General features: G+C 37.8%; 1 protein-coding gene across 1 annotated transcript in view; it reads left to right on the forward strand.

The window, feature by feature from the left end:
- Positions 1-17,249, forward strand: part of ENPP3 (ectonucleotide pyrophosphatase/phosphodiesterase 3) — a 100,956-nt gene that overhangs the window by 63,520 nt on the left and 20,187 nt on the right. The window contains exons 13-20 of the mRNA XM_055535648.1: positions 1,091-1,219; positions 1,597-1,628; positions 2,712-2,839; positions 9,021-9,087; positions 10,195-10,282; positions 12,092-12,270; positions 14,156-14,207; positions 15,924-16,078. Of these exons, the coding sequence (XP_055391623.1) occupies positions 1,091-1,219; positions 1,597-1,628; positions 2,712-2,839; positions 9,021-9,087; positions 10,195-10,282; positions 12,092-12,270; positions 14,156-14,207; positions 15,924-16,078 (830 nt within the window). The remainder of the gene's footprint in view (positions 1-1,090; positions 1,220-1,596; positions 1,629-2,711; positions 2,840-9,020; positions 9,088-10,194; positions 10,283-12,091; positions 12,271-14,155; positions 14,208-15,923; positions 16,079-17,249) is intronic.

The following is a 17,249-nucleotide window of genomic DNA, read 5'->3' on the forward strand; positions in this document are numbered from 1 at the left end:
TCTACAAGGATACAGTTGGGCTGTTATTCAATCACAAAAAGTGCCTCTTTTTTCAGTAAATGATTCTTTCATATAGATTGGCTTCAATTGACTGTGTTGGCTAGCTTTACGATGTTCTGCGTATTTTTTTTGAATCACGTGAATAGACTTCTCTAAAGTCCTAGCACTCCACATTTCTCGACTTGAGGTTAGCTCGCCATTTCAGTTAACTTGAATGTTTAAGGAGGTGAGATGCTGCCACGCCTTCTGCAACCTCATTTTTAAAGTACTCATTCATTCAACAAATATTTTTAAAGTGCTAACTCAATGCCTAGCAGTTTCCTCAATATGTTGTGTGAGGAAGTACATAAAGGAGAGGTGGACCTTTTCTAGATGGGGTGGCCTAGAGGGACAAGAAGATGAAAAGGAGCATGTCTGTAGAACTTCTGTTTATATCTTAGGACATCAAGATGATGTGAAATGTAATTAAAGAGTTTCTAATTGTTCTAAAGTTAAGGGAAATATTTTAATACATATCTTGTTAAAAGAAATTATAAAACATACAAATAATGAAGTAAATAAAAATAATACAAAGAAAAAAGTTTGGACTGAGTCTGAAAAAATCTTCAAATAAAAAAAGAGTTAACTACCAAATCTTTTTAGGAACATATGCTGCTCATATAAATTTAAACAAGACCCTTATGAAAAATAAATATTCTTTAAACTTTGTTCTCCTACTTATTTTATTGTTTTATAAAAATGCATGCTATCTTTTGGATTTGAAAGTATTTCATCTTGCCTTATGTACAAATCAAATTTTATAAATTAGCTCTCTATAGAGAACATTCTTTTTCAAAATTAACTGATCTACATTGAACAGGTGATCTGTTTATAATTCCTATCCATTCTTTCTTATAAACCTGATTCTTTTCTTCTACTACCAAGACTTTCAAAGCCTGCCATTTAGAATGAAGTAATTGGGCAAACTGTAAAGCTTCTCAAAAACTTGGTTTGATATATGTAACATAAAATATCTGCTGTTTGACCTGATCAGAGACAACCAATTGTTATCATCTTATACAGTCAGTGGACTTTTTTTTTTTTAATTCAGGAATGGATCAGACCTATTGTGACAAACTGGAATACATGACTGATTATTTTTCCAGTATAAACTTCTACATGTTTGAAGGACCTGCTCCCCGCATCAGGACTCGTAACATACCTCATGATTTTTTTACCTGTGAGTGTGAAGATGCCCAAATAGAAAAATAATGGTAAAACTAAAAGCAAATAATATAGGCCCCTAATTCTGAGCATTCAGGTATTACCAGGCCCCCTCTTCTGATTCTTGGGAAGACCGCACAGAAGTAAATAAGAAACTCCCATGGTTAAGTACAGTCTGTTGATAAAGTCTATGGTAATATCTAATATTGTTAGGTTAAAATATATTCCACTCCATTCTTAAATACTAAAACAATTCTTTGCTTAAAATACTTTTTATTTAATTGTATCAGATCATAGTCATTAATAAGCTATGTCAATTCACCTGAATTATTTAATTTTATAGTTGTCAAGTTTCAATTGTAATATGACCTATTTGTTTTTCTTTTCAAATAGTTAATTCTGAAGAAATTGTTAGAAACCTCAGTGTAAGTATACTGCCTCCTAATACATATATTTAGATTAATGTAATGTCTTTAATCTGGCTTCAAGAAAATTGTATTCTATATTTTCCAGTCCAAACCATTTGTAATTTATTTCTTAAACCTCAGTCAACAATTTTTTATATTCCTGTCAGTTGCTTTTATTTTAGCTGTTTTTATTTTGAAATTGACACCACTATAGGAAATTTGTTTTGGTACCAGTTTCACTGACTTCTAAATTGAGTGGGCTGATGTTTCATTCAAAGGATCTAGGCTAGTGAGTTTTGGGCAAAATCATTTTTCACATTTTTTGTATGATTGAATATCAGGAAACAGCAAATCATGGATTTTATAGATCTTTTTATACAGTTAAGAGCAGTCATTTCTTTAAATATATTGAAACTGCTTTTAATTGGCTCTTGCATCTCAGGTTGCAAAAGCAGGGCAAATTCTAGATAGCTCAAAGCAATTGGGATTTTTCAAGGTGAAGTTCACCACTTCTGGAGAGTGTGTAGTGGTTTTAATAATTCTGTGTTTAAAGTATATTTGCAAATATATATCTATTTATATGGATTTATAAGTTTACCATTGCTTGGGGTGGGGCTAGATTTATTTACATATAGGTAATATGCAATTATAGTAAAAACAGAATAAAATGCGAGTGATTGAAGATAAAGAAACACTAGGGAAAGAATAGTTACTGTAACCTGGGACACACTGCAAATTTGAAGTAGGAATGACTGCTTAAGCAGAAACGCCTTTATGTTAATCACTCCTTTTTTCTCTTACGCCTAATATCCTGATCTTGAATAAGCATGAGGGGTCATCTTACCCCTGCTAGTGAGGGTTTACCTGTAGTGTGCCCATGCTGATGGAGGGGCGGTGTAGTGAATTTTTAATATACAGACTCTAAATCCACACATTATTTTCCCTTAAGAAGTCCTGTTGGTGAGATGAGGAAGGGCAAATGCCTAATAATCCCAGAGGTGCAAAGGGATTTGATAACACAGGCTTTGGAAATCCATTACATTTATGCATAGTTTTCCCATTTTATAGGTGTCATGAAGAAATAATTTACCTCTTTTTCAGTGCCGAAAACCTGATCAGCATTTCAAGCCCTATTTGAGTCCTGATTTGCCAAAACGCCTACATTTTGCCAAAAATGTCAGAATTGACAAAGTCAGTCTTTTGGTGGATCGACAGTGGCAGGCTGTGAGGTTTGTGTGTCTAATTTTTCTCATAATACTTTTAACAATCATCTTTCATAATACATTTCCTTGACCTTATCCTGTTATTATAATCACATGAATCTTCCTGGGCATGACAATTTCTTGATCTTTTATATGCTATCTAGCACTTCTGTATATGAAATGACTGTTACTAGGTTGCCAGCCTTAGCATCCTAATCTTCACAATGTAGATAAGAATGAGAAAGAAGGCTGACTATTTATCAATTGTTCCAGAGATTATTGGTACCAGCATGTTCTCAGTCTCCACTGTGGTCTCTGTTAGGTGGCAGACAGGATATAAAAATGATATTAGTTGTCTCACAGGCTGGTAATGAGTAAATGATTAGATGGCTCTCTAAGATCTTCGTCATCTTTGTGGTTTCTCTGAAAGAGCATGCTTATGTCTGTAAGGCCAAGCTAACCAATTAGTTATAACTTTTTTTTTCTAGTTACAATTGTGATTCACATTGATCATTTAACATCTGCAAAATATGTCTGTTTTCAGAAAATATAAACCATAATTCCATCCCCAAATAACAAACTAATTAATTGATTCAGCAAAATTTTATTTGTGCTTTCTCTGTGTGTACCAAACCTTGTTCTAGGCTTTGGGATACAGAAATAATTCCATCCCTCCTCGTCAAGTGGAGAAGTCTTATAATAAGCCAGTACACAAATAAATACACCCTATCTGGTAGTTTACATTCCCTATCTCACATTTCCTATTTTTTGTATTTTATTACAGCATTTTTCCCATATGTGTAAGTGGATATACGTGGAATCGGGTTCATATTATGTTTTCTGGCCTATCTTATTTGTATGTTACATAATATACAGGAAAATAAAGGCACAGTAGCTGAAAGATATGTTTAATAAAGGAAGAGGAGATGAAGGAAGAGAAGAAGTTGGGCTCTAATATAAATGTGTACAGAATGAGGAACTGAAGATGTACTAGAGTCTATCCTCTGAGGTAACAGGAAAGCCAAGCAGAGCACCACTCGGCCAGAGAGAGTGCAGTTTAACATAAAGCCACTAGATGGCACTAGCCTTTCTTCTTGAAGTTTGAGCACCTTCGGCTCAGTGAGCTGTCCTGTGGCTTAGGACAGCATTCTCTTAAAAAAAAATAGATTAAAATATATGAACATGATTAAGCTTTACTTCTGTTATATTATAAGTTTTTAGTAGTGTGGGTTTGTAATATATAAATGTGAGTTCTCCAAATATTTACTGTTAAGGATATGAGATCAAATGGTATAAGGATATGCATTAGGAGACCAATAGTCCAACATGAGAAAGTGCCCCATGGGTTTGACAGCATGGACTATGGGCTCTGGAAGGAGAGTCCAGCCACAGTAATACCTCTGGGTTTCAGTCTTTATTACTCAGTCGCAAATTGTGAGCTTTGTACATTTACTAGCAAGCAGTGAGATGTAAACAGAGCAGCAGCCCCAGAGTTCAAGTTGTGAGAACTTGGACATATTAATATTTTCTCAAGGCTTCATTTTCTCAGCTGCAACGCATCATGAACCTGGTTTTGCTATTCTCTTGCTATGTGAACACAAAGGAAACTAACTTACGTCAGAGGAATTGTTGACCACAGCCCTAACCAGAGCAACAGGAAAGTCTTACCTGATTAGATCTTGGGGTTATTCTATCTCCAGCTCTTAACACATGAAGCTCAGGCTACCTGTTTTCTAAGTTAAAATACGTCATCGTTAGTTATAATGTTCAATATTTGATAAGTAGATTAGATTCCATTTTTGAAAATTATAGCAAATCTCATCATTTAATATAATCTATGTTCCTCCTTCTCCTCCTTGTTTTGCCCTTTTAAAAATGTTTTAGATTTTACTACTTTGGAGGAACCCAGTTATTTGAAGGAGAAGGCAATGGCAACCCACTCCAGTACTCTTGCCTGGAAAGTCCCATGGACGGAGGAGCCTGGTAGGCAGCAGTCCATGGGGTCGCTAGGAGTCGGACACGACTGAGCGACTTCACTTTCACATTTCACTTTCATGCATTGGAGGAGGAAATGGCAACCCACTCCAGTGTTCTTGCCTGGAGAATCCCAGGAACGGCGGGGCCTGGTGGGCTGCCCTCTATGGGGTCACACAGAGTCGGACATGACTGAAGCGACTTAGCAGTTATTTGAAATTAGTTGAAGTAATGTTAAAGTTCCCTTTTAGATAACATGAATAATAGCTTTTTATTTTATGAATGGAAACTGACAAATCATCAGTAAGTCCAGGCACCTTTCTCACAGTGGAGATAGACACAGTCCCCACTAAGGATAGTCACCCAGGCAGAGAGGATGGCAACAATTATAATCAGGTGTAGCAACTGTTGCAATGGGATCAAGGACAAGGCACAAGGAAACAAAAAGAGTGATTTCACACTGGGGGTGCGAATGTCAGAGAACACTTTCTGGAGGGCCTGGCGTCTGCTCTGGGTTTTGAAGACTCAGGATGGGTTAGGCTACATGCTATGACATAAGCAGGTCTGCCCAGGCAGTTGTCAGTCTGAGCATTGTACAGAGACACGCAGCCCAGAAGATGAGTGAGGGGAAATCTAACCCTTGCTCAGCTCAACAAGCCTTGACAGGCTGTATTTACAGGAGGAGCAGGACCCAGTTTCCTTGCTGGAAGGCACTCATCTGCTTGCCAAGCCTTGAACACTGGCAGCTTGTGACTTCTCAGAGGTGCTTCTTTCTCTGATTGCTCAGCTCAGAGGAGTGGAGTACTTTATTTTTTTTTTTAAGCCAGTAGGAGCTCTGGGGCAAAGGAAGGTAGAAAGATAGTGTCAGGTTTCCAGGCAGAAGGATCAGACTCCATCAGTTGAAAGTAGATCCATATTGCTAGAGCGCCTAGTGAGTAAAGCTGACCTCTGCACAAAGGGCCTTATTTGTCATGACTAAGGAATGTGACTTTGTGAAGAAAGTAGGAGACCACTCAGAGATAGAAGGTGGCTCAAGGTGAATAGATTGGGATTTGCATTTCAGAGAGCTGACTCCAGCTGCCCTATGGAGGAGGATGGTCAAGTGAGTAGCATGGAGGCCAGTTAGAAAAGTGAAAGTGTTAGTAGTTCTGTCATGTCTGACTCTTTGTGACCCGTGGACTGTAGCCCACCAGGCTCCTCTGTCCGTGGAATTCTCCAGGCAAGAAAACTGGAGTGGGTAGCCATTCCCTTCTCCAGAGGATCTTCCTGACCCAGAGACCCTACCAAAGTCTCTTGCATTGCAGGCAAATGCTTTACTACCTGAGTCACCGCAGGTCATAACCCATTCTTCAGCATGATGACAGCCCGAAGGGAAGCTATGGAGCCATGGGGGGTGGTAAAACTAGCCAGGTAGCACACTATTGTGCAAATATGTATGGTGAACTTATGACTTAGATTTTCCAGGAAGTTACTGGCTCATTTTATTCTGTCTCACATTTGTATTCATTAAAACACATGTTTCCATTTCCAGCAGGGGTATATAGTGTTAAATACATTTGGGTGTGTGTGTGTGTGTGTGTGCTATATGGAAGATTCTGAAGTTCAGAGTCAGGATAACCAGTTCAGGTCAGATCCATCATAGCACAGAACAGTGAGAATAGAAAAGCAAAGCAAAGGGAAAGTGACAGATATGGCAGAGAAAGATAGGACTTGGTAACTAGTTGAGTATCAGGAGAGGTCTTGCTCATTGTCCATCTTTGTTGTTATCCAGCTGTGGCAAAGAAACGGGGCCTTGATTTTGACTTTATTAATTAAACACAGAGAAGAGAAAAGAGAATTTGCTCCAAGAGATTTTAGATAGTACTTGGAATTTGAGCTAAATTTTGAAAGATAAAATCACCCAAGTGCCAGCTTCCGTTTTTCCATATGTAATTTCCAGAGCCAAATTAGTGTTTGGAACACTTGAACATGAGTAATTAGGAGAACAAATTTCTAAAGTTTTCATTTGGAAAACCATAGAAAATAGAGTTTTTCAAATACTATTTTTGTCTTTTGCTTCCAAATGCAGTTTTGTAATACTAATGTTTTTCTAATGGAGTTGGATTAGGAGTTGGAACTATAAAAACAAACAAACAAAAACTAGATTTTTTTTTCCTGAAAACAGAAAAATAAATAAAGGATCAATTTTAGAAAATTTTATCAATGACTTGGTTCAAAAGACCTTTTCTTTCTTTCATTCATGAATATTCTAACTTGCCACACAGAATTTAAAACTGAATTCACCTCAATCAAATAGTTCCAATAATCTTAGGAAAACCAAATATTTATTCAATAAGGATAAAAATATTTTTTTAAACAAGTTTTACCTTCTACCAACAATTTTATTAGAATTAAGATGACATGAGCTGGTACCTTACAGTAATGAACTTAAACCCCATTTAAAATAGGACTTCTCTTGCTTTCTCCATTCTGGGTAGTATTTAATTTCTCCTTTCTTCCCTCATTTGGGTAGAGTTGAGTGTGACCTGGTCACTGTTGAGATTTATTTTTTATTTTGTGATTTATTTTTGTTTTTTATTTAAAATGAGTGAGAATCAGTTATGAATTTTTAAAAAGTTGAGTATTTTTAAGACACTAAATTAAAGCCTGTTCTTAAGGCTACAATGTAAATAACCAAAACACTGTGTATGTGAGTGAATGTGTGTGTGTGTGTGTGTATTTGCCCATGGGGTTCATTTCAGTTCAGTTCAGTCGCTCAGTCATGTCCGACTCTTTGCGTGGGGAGAATTCTTTTAAGGCCCAAGTTTGGATACAGTTGACATTTTCCCTTGGGGGCCTACTTTGAGGGCTTTGCAGGTGGCGCTGGTAGTAAAGAACCCACCTGCCAGCGCAGGAGACATAATGAGACCAGGGTTCAATCCCTGGGTCAGGAAGATCCCCTGGAGGAGGGCACAGCAACCCACTACAGTATTCTTGCCTGGAGAAGCTCATGGAGAGAGGAGCCTGTCAGGCTACAGTCTATAGGGTCGCAGAGTCAGACATGACTAAAGCAACTCAACATGCACACTTAATTTGAACCAGTATAAAATTGTTGTTCAGTCGCTAAGTTGTGTCTCTTTGCAACCCCATGGACTGCAGCTCACCAGGCTTCCCTGTCCCTCACTATCTCCCAGAGTTTACCCAAGTTGATATCCATTAAATCAGTGATGCCATTCATCTCATTCTTTACTGCTTTAAATAATTTAGGTTCATTTATCACTATTTTATTTTCAAGTATGAAAACTGCACATAAAATTGCTGCTGCTAAGTCACTTCAGTCGTGTCCGACTCTGTGCGACCCTGTAGACAGCGGCCTACCAGGCTCTCCCGTCCCTGGGATTCTCCAGGCAAGAACACTGGAGTGGGTTGCCATTTCCTTCTCCAATACATGAAAGGGAAAAGTGAAAGTGAAGTCACTCAGTTGTGTCTGACTCCTAGCAACCCCATGGTCTGCAACCTACCAGGCTCCTCCATCCATGGGATTTTCCAGGCAAGAGTACTGGAGTGGGGTGCCATTGCCTTCTCCAATAAAATTGCTAATATTGCTCAATTCAAAGATTAAAATGTGAAAATGTAAGCAAAATACAAATGAATTGACTTTTAAAAGTCTTTCAAGTAATAGAACAACCTCCTTTGGAATAAAATCCCAAAAGTTAAATATAAACTCTGATTTAAAAAGAATATACTGGCTTTTCCTGCTCAAATGTTATAATTAACTTACTCTGAGTTTTCTCTATCCATATTTCCATATTATTTCCCTAGACATACCAGCCATAAAATTGATATTTCCCCCCAGTTCCAAAGATATATTTTTAAAGTACTGAAATGCTTAAAGAAATATATTAATGAAATTAATCTTAATCAGACAGACATGGCTGTGTAAACACTCAAGTAAGCCTGAAGACAAATTTTATAAAAATATGTGACTGTTTATCTTTCTCTTAATGTTTAAGAGTCAAACATTTTTTAATTCTATTTATAGATGCTGGAATTCTCCTTCCTTCTCTCCTACTATTCTCTTTGTTCCTTTGTGGCTGTGAATTTGAGCATGAAAATAAATATGTTTATGCTATTGTTGACAGAAAATTTTTCTTATATAAAAGCAGAAACCATATCAAAACCTAGAAAGCTCAGTTTGCAATAAGGTCTCATATCAAAATAGACTGATCACAGTGTAATAATATTTTTTTTATAGGAATAGAGCATATTCATACTGTGGAGGAGGCAACCATGGTTATGACAATGAGTTTAAGAGCATGGAGGTAACAACTTATTGCCTTTTTTAAAACAAATATTTATTGAGCACCTACTCTGTGGCAGACAATGTTCAGGACTCTTGAATACATTTGTGAACAACACAGATAAAGACCTCTGCCCTCGTGAAGTTTTCATTCTAGCAGGTGGATATAGACAATTGGCATAACAAAGCAATATGCTTTGCTGATTATCTTGGGAAAATATATATGTGTATATTTGCATTCCTGTCACCTGAAAATAATTGCTTACCCATGTTTGATTCTGTTTTTCTAGTTATTTATATTCTAAACCAATTAGATCTGTTAGATATAATATAATTAAGTTACCTTTAATTAGAGCAGGAAATGGCAACTCATTCCCATATTCTTGCCTGGAGAATCCCATGGACAGAGGAGCCTTGCAGGCTATAGTCCACGGGGTCACAAAGAGTTGGACATGACTGAGTGACTAACACACAAAATCAGCTAAACATAAATAAAAATATTTAGGTCTCTTTATCCTAAAAGTAAATGAGAGATGTATTTGAGAAATCAGTGAGCAAATATAAGTTGTACAAAAATTCAATGCTTAGAAATTTCAACATTTTTTGTCATGTAGTAGTAATATATATGAATGATGATATGAAAGGAATATAAAAAGAATATATGATTTGTGTGATGAATTTCTAATTTCTATTATCCAGATATTGTAGAACTGTGCTGGCATTGATTGTCCATTATTACTTGTATTCTCCTGGTCTGTTGACACAGGAGATGCTATGGAAGTAGGTGGATATAGAAGTAAACACAGTATAGATTATACTTGATTGCACTTAGGACAATATCATAGGTAGAAATGATGCAAAAATCATTTTCAAATCTGGAAAGCAGCCAATATTTATGATAACTAGAAATGGAATATTGAGAAATTGTGATCACTCCATTGTACACCTGTAACTTATATAATATTGTACAGCAACTATACTTCAATAATAAAAAAACATACAGCAAAAAAAAAATTATGAAAAGCATTCCTTACAGAGGAATAAGATATGAATAGAAGAATTGTTTAATTATGTCTCTTATCTGTTTCTGAGTTTACATGGCATTTAATAACCGGATTTTAATGCCTAGGCTATCTTTTTGGCACATGGACCCAGTTTTAAACAGAAGACCGAAGTTGAACCATTTGACAATATTGAAGTCTATAACCTATTATGTGGTAAGTATATCTATATAAGTTCAACAATCAAATGTGAATTGAGTTTCAAAAATATGAATTTTGAAGTTGGTGATATGCTGATATCACTTCTAGGTGATATCCTAGAAGTAGATGCTCTGCCTTAAGAAGACAGAAAGTAGAAAAAGACGAGGGAGAAATATTTATTAATCAGAATTATTCAGCTATAAGTGTGAGGTTTTTTTAAGTAATGATAAACACTAGACCTTGGGAGTGGAGAAGGAAATGGCAACCCACTCCAGTATTCTTGCCTGGAGAATCCCATGGACAGAGGAGCCTGGCGGGCTACAGTCCATGAGGTCACAAGAGTCAGACACGATTGAGTGACTAAACAACAACAGACTTTGGGAGACCAACTTTTCTGTTAGTTACTATATGAAAATTTGATAGAACTTAGATAAATAAAATTACACTTCCAACTTCTCAAAACAGGAATAGCACACCTAAAAACAGAAGTATTTTCTTGTGATTACAGACAGAAAGCTTCTGGAATAAAAGGAGGTAAAAAAAAGTCCTGGTGGATCAGCACTTATTACACTTAATGTTAAAAACCTTAAAGAACTAGAGTTTTGGGGAATCTAACCCACCTTCCTGCTGGTATGCTTACCTCAGACCACACACCACTTAGCAAGACAATGAACAGGCTGCAATTTCACCTTTCACTTTAGGAATTTGTTAACAAATTTGCTCCCAATTGTCACTCTTATTAATCTTGCCACTGGCTTGTGGTAATTGAATGTGACTTAGATACCAAAGACTATCCATTTAAAAAGAATGTGTTGTAGCCTTAACAACTTCAAGTCTTGGTTCCCAAGCCTGAGTTTGTGGTCAGAGCTGCCAGCCCTTTTCAGGGAGGGTTTAAAAGGAAAAAGAGAGGATGGCAGTTCTAGGAGAGATCTCTATGGGGGCCTCAGCAGGAGCCACGTACAAGGGTATGTTGGTGCAAGATTTGTATGTTCTGTTTTTATAGGGAAAATTATTTTAAGCAGAGTTCACCAGTTTATTACTTTAAAAGCATCTGTACTTAGAGAACTTTCCTATAACTAAGTAAATATACTACAAGTAACATTACAAATTATTTAACTTCTTTAAACTTGTTTTTACTGAAAGGGTGGCTCAGAAGTTAAGGAATCCGCCTGCAATGAAGATTCAATCTGGGTTCAATCCCTGGGTCAGGAACATCCCCTGGAGAAGGAAATGGCAACTCACTCCAGTATTCTTGCCTGGAGAATCTCATGGACAGAGGAGCCTGATGGGCTGCCGTCCATGGGGTCGCAAAGAGTTGGACCCAACTGAGCGACTAAGCACACAAAATTGTTCTTACTGAAAGTATAGCTTTTTATGCTGCTGCTGCTGCTGCTGCTGCTAAGTCGCTTCAGTCGTGTCCGACTCTGTGCGACCCCATAGACGGCAGCTCACCAGCCTCCCCCGTCCCTGGATTCTCCAGGCAAGAGTACTGGAGTGGGGTGCCATTGCCTTCTCAGAGCTTTTTATGCTAGAAAACCATGATATGCTTAAGGCATAAAGTGACCATTTAAGCAAAGATACTTTTCTCTGGAGGAACAGAAATAGTTCATGAATATTCCTGTGGCTCATTTAGAGCAACTGTTGCTATTTTCTAGAAAGATGAGGTAAGTAAATTGAGAAGGAAAGGGAAAGCTGGTAAACCAAATGGCATATACAGCAGAATTTATTAAAGAAGTAAATAGCAGGTGTTTGCTTTCTATCATCTTCTGCATAGATGTTGCTGCCTTCTAATTTAAAACTCCTTTGAATTTACTTTTTAAACAGATCTGCTACACATTCAACCAGCACCAAACAACGGTACCCATGGTAGTTTAAACCATCTTCTGAAGGTGCCTTTTTATGAACCATCCCATGCAGAGGAATTGTCAAAGTTTTCTGTTTGTGGCTTTACTGCTCCATTGCCCATAGATACTCTAGGATGTTCATGCTCCAGACTACAAACTGTAAGTAATAACTTTATGGATCCATAAGAGTGTAAAGGGCAAGCTCATCTATAACCAGGGTAGCTAACAACCAGGTTTCTAATTTAGCTCAGATATTTACTAAATGAGTATGTGGTTTCTCTGAACCTTATCTGGAAATAAGAACTACATTGCAAGATTAAGTTTTTGAGTATGTTTTGTAAACTGGAAAGCACTATTTGGCAATTGTTACTCCATGGTGGGCTAACTGTCCCTGATCATTCGAAACAGTGGAATTCTACAGCTCTCTTTGATTTCCCTCATAAACTACCTCTCCTACAGCTTAAGAATCATATGGTCAAACTTGGTTATTTCAGAACAATAATATCTAGAGGGGCCAAGGATTGAGATCTAGCATCAGACACACCCACTAGAGTAGGTGATATGGCGTCTGATCAGCAGGAAGTCTAGCATTTTCAGTGGGAGGTATTTGATCAATGCTTGGACACTGGTTGACAGTCAGCACTGGGAAGGTCTTTTTAGAGGTCAAGTGCCAAAGCTAGTTCAGGAGTAGGATTTCAGATTCCTGGAGACCCCCAACAAGGTGAGATTCCAGTGCTAAGAGGGGTCTCCCAAAGGCTAGCAATCAGAACAGGAACTCAAAATACAAGGAGAAAGCCCCTACACCTCTGTAGGAATTGGAGCACATGGGTGGGGCTGGGATTTCAGAATGGAATTGGAGTGCAGTTACCAGGAGTCTATCAAGCTCAAACTAATGCCAAGGTACACTTGATGCCAAGTTCCAAGGGTGGTTGTAAAGCTAAGTAATCAGTTGCTGCCTCAGGTAAGAATTGTTTCTTACGTTCAGGGGACAGGGAAGACTTTCCATTCTCTAATCCTCAAAATAACATTATATCACAGAAATAAAGGCATAAATAAATTACCAACCAAAAAAGATTTAAAGGGACAAAAATCTAAGCTTCCTGCAAAAAATCTAATCTACACTGAAGACCAGAGTAAGGGTGTGGGTTTCCTACTGCTCCAGATAACCTCAGTAGAACCACTATTTAAAGTAATGATAATAAATGCTATGAAGCAGGTGTTTTATTCCCCTCTTTAGAAATAAAGAGGACTCTGAAAAGTTAGGTGAATTGTCCAATGTCACAGAAGCTCAGTCTATCTGACTGGAGAACACAAGTTCTCTGTAAGGAAGGTCCCTTCCTGCTCAAAGTGTGGTCCCAGGATCAACATCTGCTTCACTTGCAAGCTGATTGGAGATTCAGAATCTCAGGCCCTACTGAGCTCAGGCATACACCAAACCAAAATTCGCACTGAAGCAAGACCCTCAAGGGAGTTGCATGCACATATATTAAAACCTGAGAAGCCCTGGGATGTCGTCATCCCAGCTTAGTAGTTGATTCCAGTCATAGTCAAAATGATCAGCCTTATCAATTTTTTCTCTGCAACTTCCCACACAAAAAATATATTCTTGCAAGTAGTAATATCTCCGTATCTTTAAGTTAGTGAAAGAACTGGAATTTAAACCAAGTTGCTGCTGCTGCGTCGCTTCAGTCGTGTCCAACTCTGTGCGACCCCATAGATAGCAGCCCACCAGGCCCCGCCGTCCCTGGGATTCTCCAGGCAAGAACACTGGAGTGGGTTGCCATTTCCTTCTCCAATGCATGAAAGTGAAAAGTGAAAGCGAAGGCGCTCAGTCGTGTCCGACTCTTAGCGACCCCAGGGACTGCAGCCTACCAGGCTCCTCCATCCATGGGATTTTCCAGGCAAGAGTACTGGAGTGGGGTTTGACTTTTTTGTTCAGTAGTAAAACATTTATGCAATTACTACAGAAATAGTCTTGATACCTTGTAAAACATATGTCGTTACTTTGATTCACTTCTTCCCCATCTCCCACATTATCTTGCAGAATTCTGACCTTGAACGTGTGAATCAAATGCTAGATCTCACCCAAGATGAAAGTAAGTCAATGGAAACTATATTAAATCTTTGTTGTTTAGCCCTAACAAAACACCATGTTGTCTTTTTGGGCTTCTCTGAAATAAGCTTACAGTCTCTTTTGACCATGAAGATTTTATTGTCAGTACACAGGAGGGGAAAATACCACAAATCTAATCACAGCATCACAAGCACACAGTAGTTACACTGGTTCCAAGGATGGGACAGACTCCTTGAAGTGGCTGTGCATCACCTACAGTCCTCTATTCACTTTTTTAGAAGTGAAAAGACAAATTGCCTGGGTTTAAGTCCTGTGTCTACTGCTTGCCAGCTGTATAACCTGGGCCAGATTACTTAACCTCTCTGTATCTCAGACTTCTCATCTATAAAGATAGTACTCATCTCACGTAACTGTAAAGATTAAAAGAGCGGATGAGTAGAAAGACTTTAGAAGTGTTTGGTCTGAAGTAATGTAATTATTACCTATTATCCCTTTTATTTTTTACTTTAAAAATTTTTAATTGTGATATAATTGATATATAACATTATAGTAGTTTCAGGTATGCAATATAATGATTTGATATTTGTATTTATTGTGAAATGGCCATCACAATAAGTCTATTTAACATCTGTCCCCATACACAGTTATAATTGTTTTTCTTGTAATGAGGGTTTTAAAAGTTTGCTTTCAGTCAGTTTCAAATGCGAAATACTGTATTATTAACTATTATCAACATGTTAACTTTTAAGTATTCTTGTACCAAACTCTCTAGGCCTGTTGTGTCATTTGTAAAATGGAAATAGCTATTTTTAGACCTGTTATGAAGATTAAATGAGTTAACATATGTTTGTACTTAGAACAGTGCTTTTCACATAGTAAAAGTTCAGTAAATATGTTGGCTATTTTGATGATCTTATAATCTACTGTTATTCCATGGCATAAATACTTTGCAGGATTTTTAGCCATCAGTGCTTGATGAAATCTAGATTATAATGGCAAACAAAAAAGAATAAATACATTAGGACATACTTTTAATAAAATTCCAATTTCTTTCCTAGGACAATAAGCACAGTAATCAATCTTTGTTATAAGTATGTGCTTTTTAAGGTTTTATCTCTTCAAATATGTCTTGTGAACTGTTAGCTGTTTAGCTAAGTAATTTATCTAAGCCTTAGTTTCATAATTTGTAGAATGGAATAATAACACCTACCTCATAGGGTTGTTGTTAGATGCAAAGAGGTTAAATAAGTAAAAGAGTTACCAGCTGCTGCTGCTGCTGCTGCTAAGTCACTTCATTTGTGTCCGACTCTGTGCGACCCCATAGACGGCAGCCCACCAGGCTCCCCCATCCCTGGGATTCTCCAGGCAAGAACGCTGGAGTGGGTTGCCATTTCCTTCTCCAATGCATGAAAGTGAAAAGTGAAAGTGAAGTTACTTGGTCATGTCCAGAGTACCTGGAAAATAGTAATCCATCAGAGATGGGTGGTTTCTATGCATAGACCCCATGGACTGTAGACTGCCAGGCTCCTCTGTCCATGGAATTCTCCAGGCAACAATTATTTACTGCAGTGGGTTGCCATTCCCTTCTCCTGGGTATCTTCCTGACCCAGATATTGAACCTGGGTTTCCTGCATTGCAGGCAGATTCTTCACCATCTGAGCCAAGAGCTCAGAGCCAGGCTGTGCAACAGAAACATTTGCTAATTTCACATTTGTATTTTATGTTATTTTTATTTTAGTAACAGCAACAGAGAAACTAAATTTGCCATTTGGGAGGCCCAGGCTTATACAGAAGAACAAGGAGCCCTGTCTCCTTTATCACAGGGAATATGTCAGTGGATTTGACAAAACTCTCAGGATGCCGCTTTGGAGCTCATATACGGTCCCTAAACCAGTAAGTTCCTGTGTCCATTGGTCCACAGAGGCTGGAAAGAAATTGTAGCTTGTTTGGTTTTTCTTTCAGAGTGATACTATTTTTAATTTATTTTTAAAATTGGACTATAATTGCTTTACAATGTTGTGTTAGTTTCTGCTGTACAACAATGTGAATCAGCCATATGTGTACATACATCCCCTGCTTCCTGAACCTCCCTCCCAGCCCCCACATCCCACGCTTCTCGTTCATCAGAGAGCATTGGGCTGAGCTTCCTGTCTAGCTGAACTTCCAACTAGCTGCCTGTTTTACACATGGTAGTGTATATGTGTCAGTGCTACCTTCTCAATTCATGCCACCCTCTCCTTCCCCTGCTGGGTCCACAAGCCTGTTCTCTACATCTGCGTCTCTCTCTATCCCTGCCCTGCAAACAGGTTCATCAGTTTCATTCTTCTAGATTCCACATATGTGTTAAGATATGATATTCGTTTTTCTCTTTCCAACTTATTTTACTGTGTTTGACAGACTCTAGTTTCATCCACATCACTACAAATGACCCAATTTGTAGTTCTTTGACATTTTAAATGCTGAATTTTGATTTCCAGTAGAGAGACCTAAAGGAGTCCCCTGGGCCTGTGACTTGTAAGACAGTGTCCCAGGTTTTACTTACAAGTACTTGCAGGTGCTACATAAGTGCAAAAGAGGGATACTTAGTGTTTTGCTTGAAGAAAGCAGAGTGTTTACAGGCCAGTTGGCCAACTGGTATGGCGGGCAGAAAAAAGATTTCAAAGAGAAGCAACAGGAAGTACAGAGACACACATTTCACTTGGTATTTCCCAAGTATTGGTGGGTGCGCCTAAGAGGTGATGGTAATTTATTTATAAAAGGTTTTGTTATTTATTTGATTACTTTAAAATACTATACTATCTGTTGTGTACCTGGGTAGGTACAATAAACATAATGTGAATAAGAGGTAATTTTCTCCTATAGGGTTTAGCACTCTAAGAAGTCAGGCTAGACTTATATGAATATAATAGGGGTCAGATCTCTCCAGATTGAAGTTGAGAATCCAGTGGTTTCAATCCTCTTTTCTTTTTTACTATTTGGCAAACTCCTTTTCAATTAATGTCACTGGGACAATTGGCTTCCATAAGGAAAAAAAAAAAATCTCAGCTCCTTACTTGACACCATA

The sequence above is a fragment of the Bubalus kerabau genome, chromosome 9 (assembly GCF_029407905.1).
Source record: "Bubalus kerabau isolate K-KA32 ecotype Philippines breed swamp buffalo chromosome 9, PCC_UOA_SB_1v2, whole genome shotgun sequence".
In the NCBI taxonomy this organism is placed as follows: domain Eukaryota; kingdom Metazoa; phylum Chordata; class Mammalia; order Artiodactyla; family Bovidae; genus Bubalus; species Bubalus kerabau.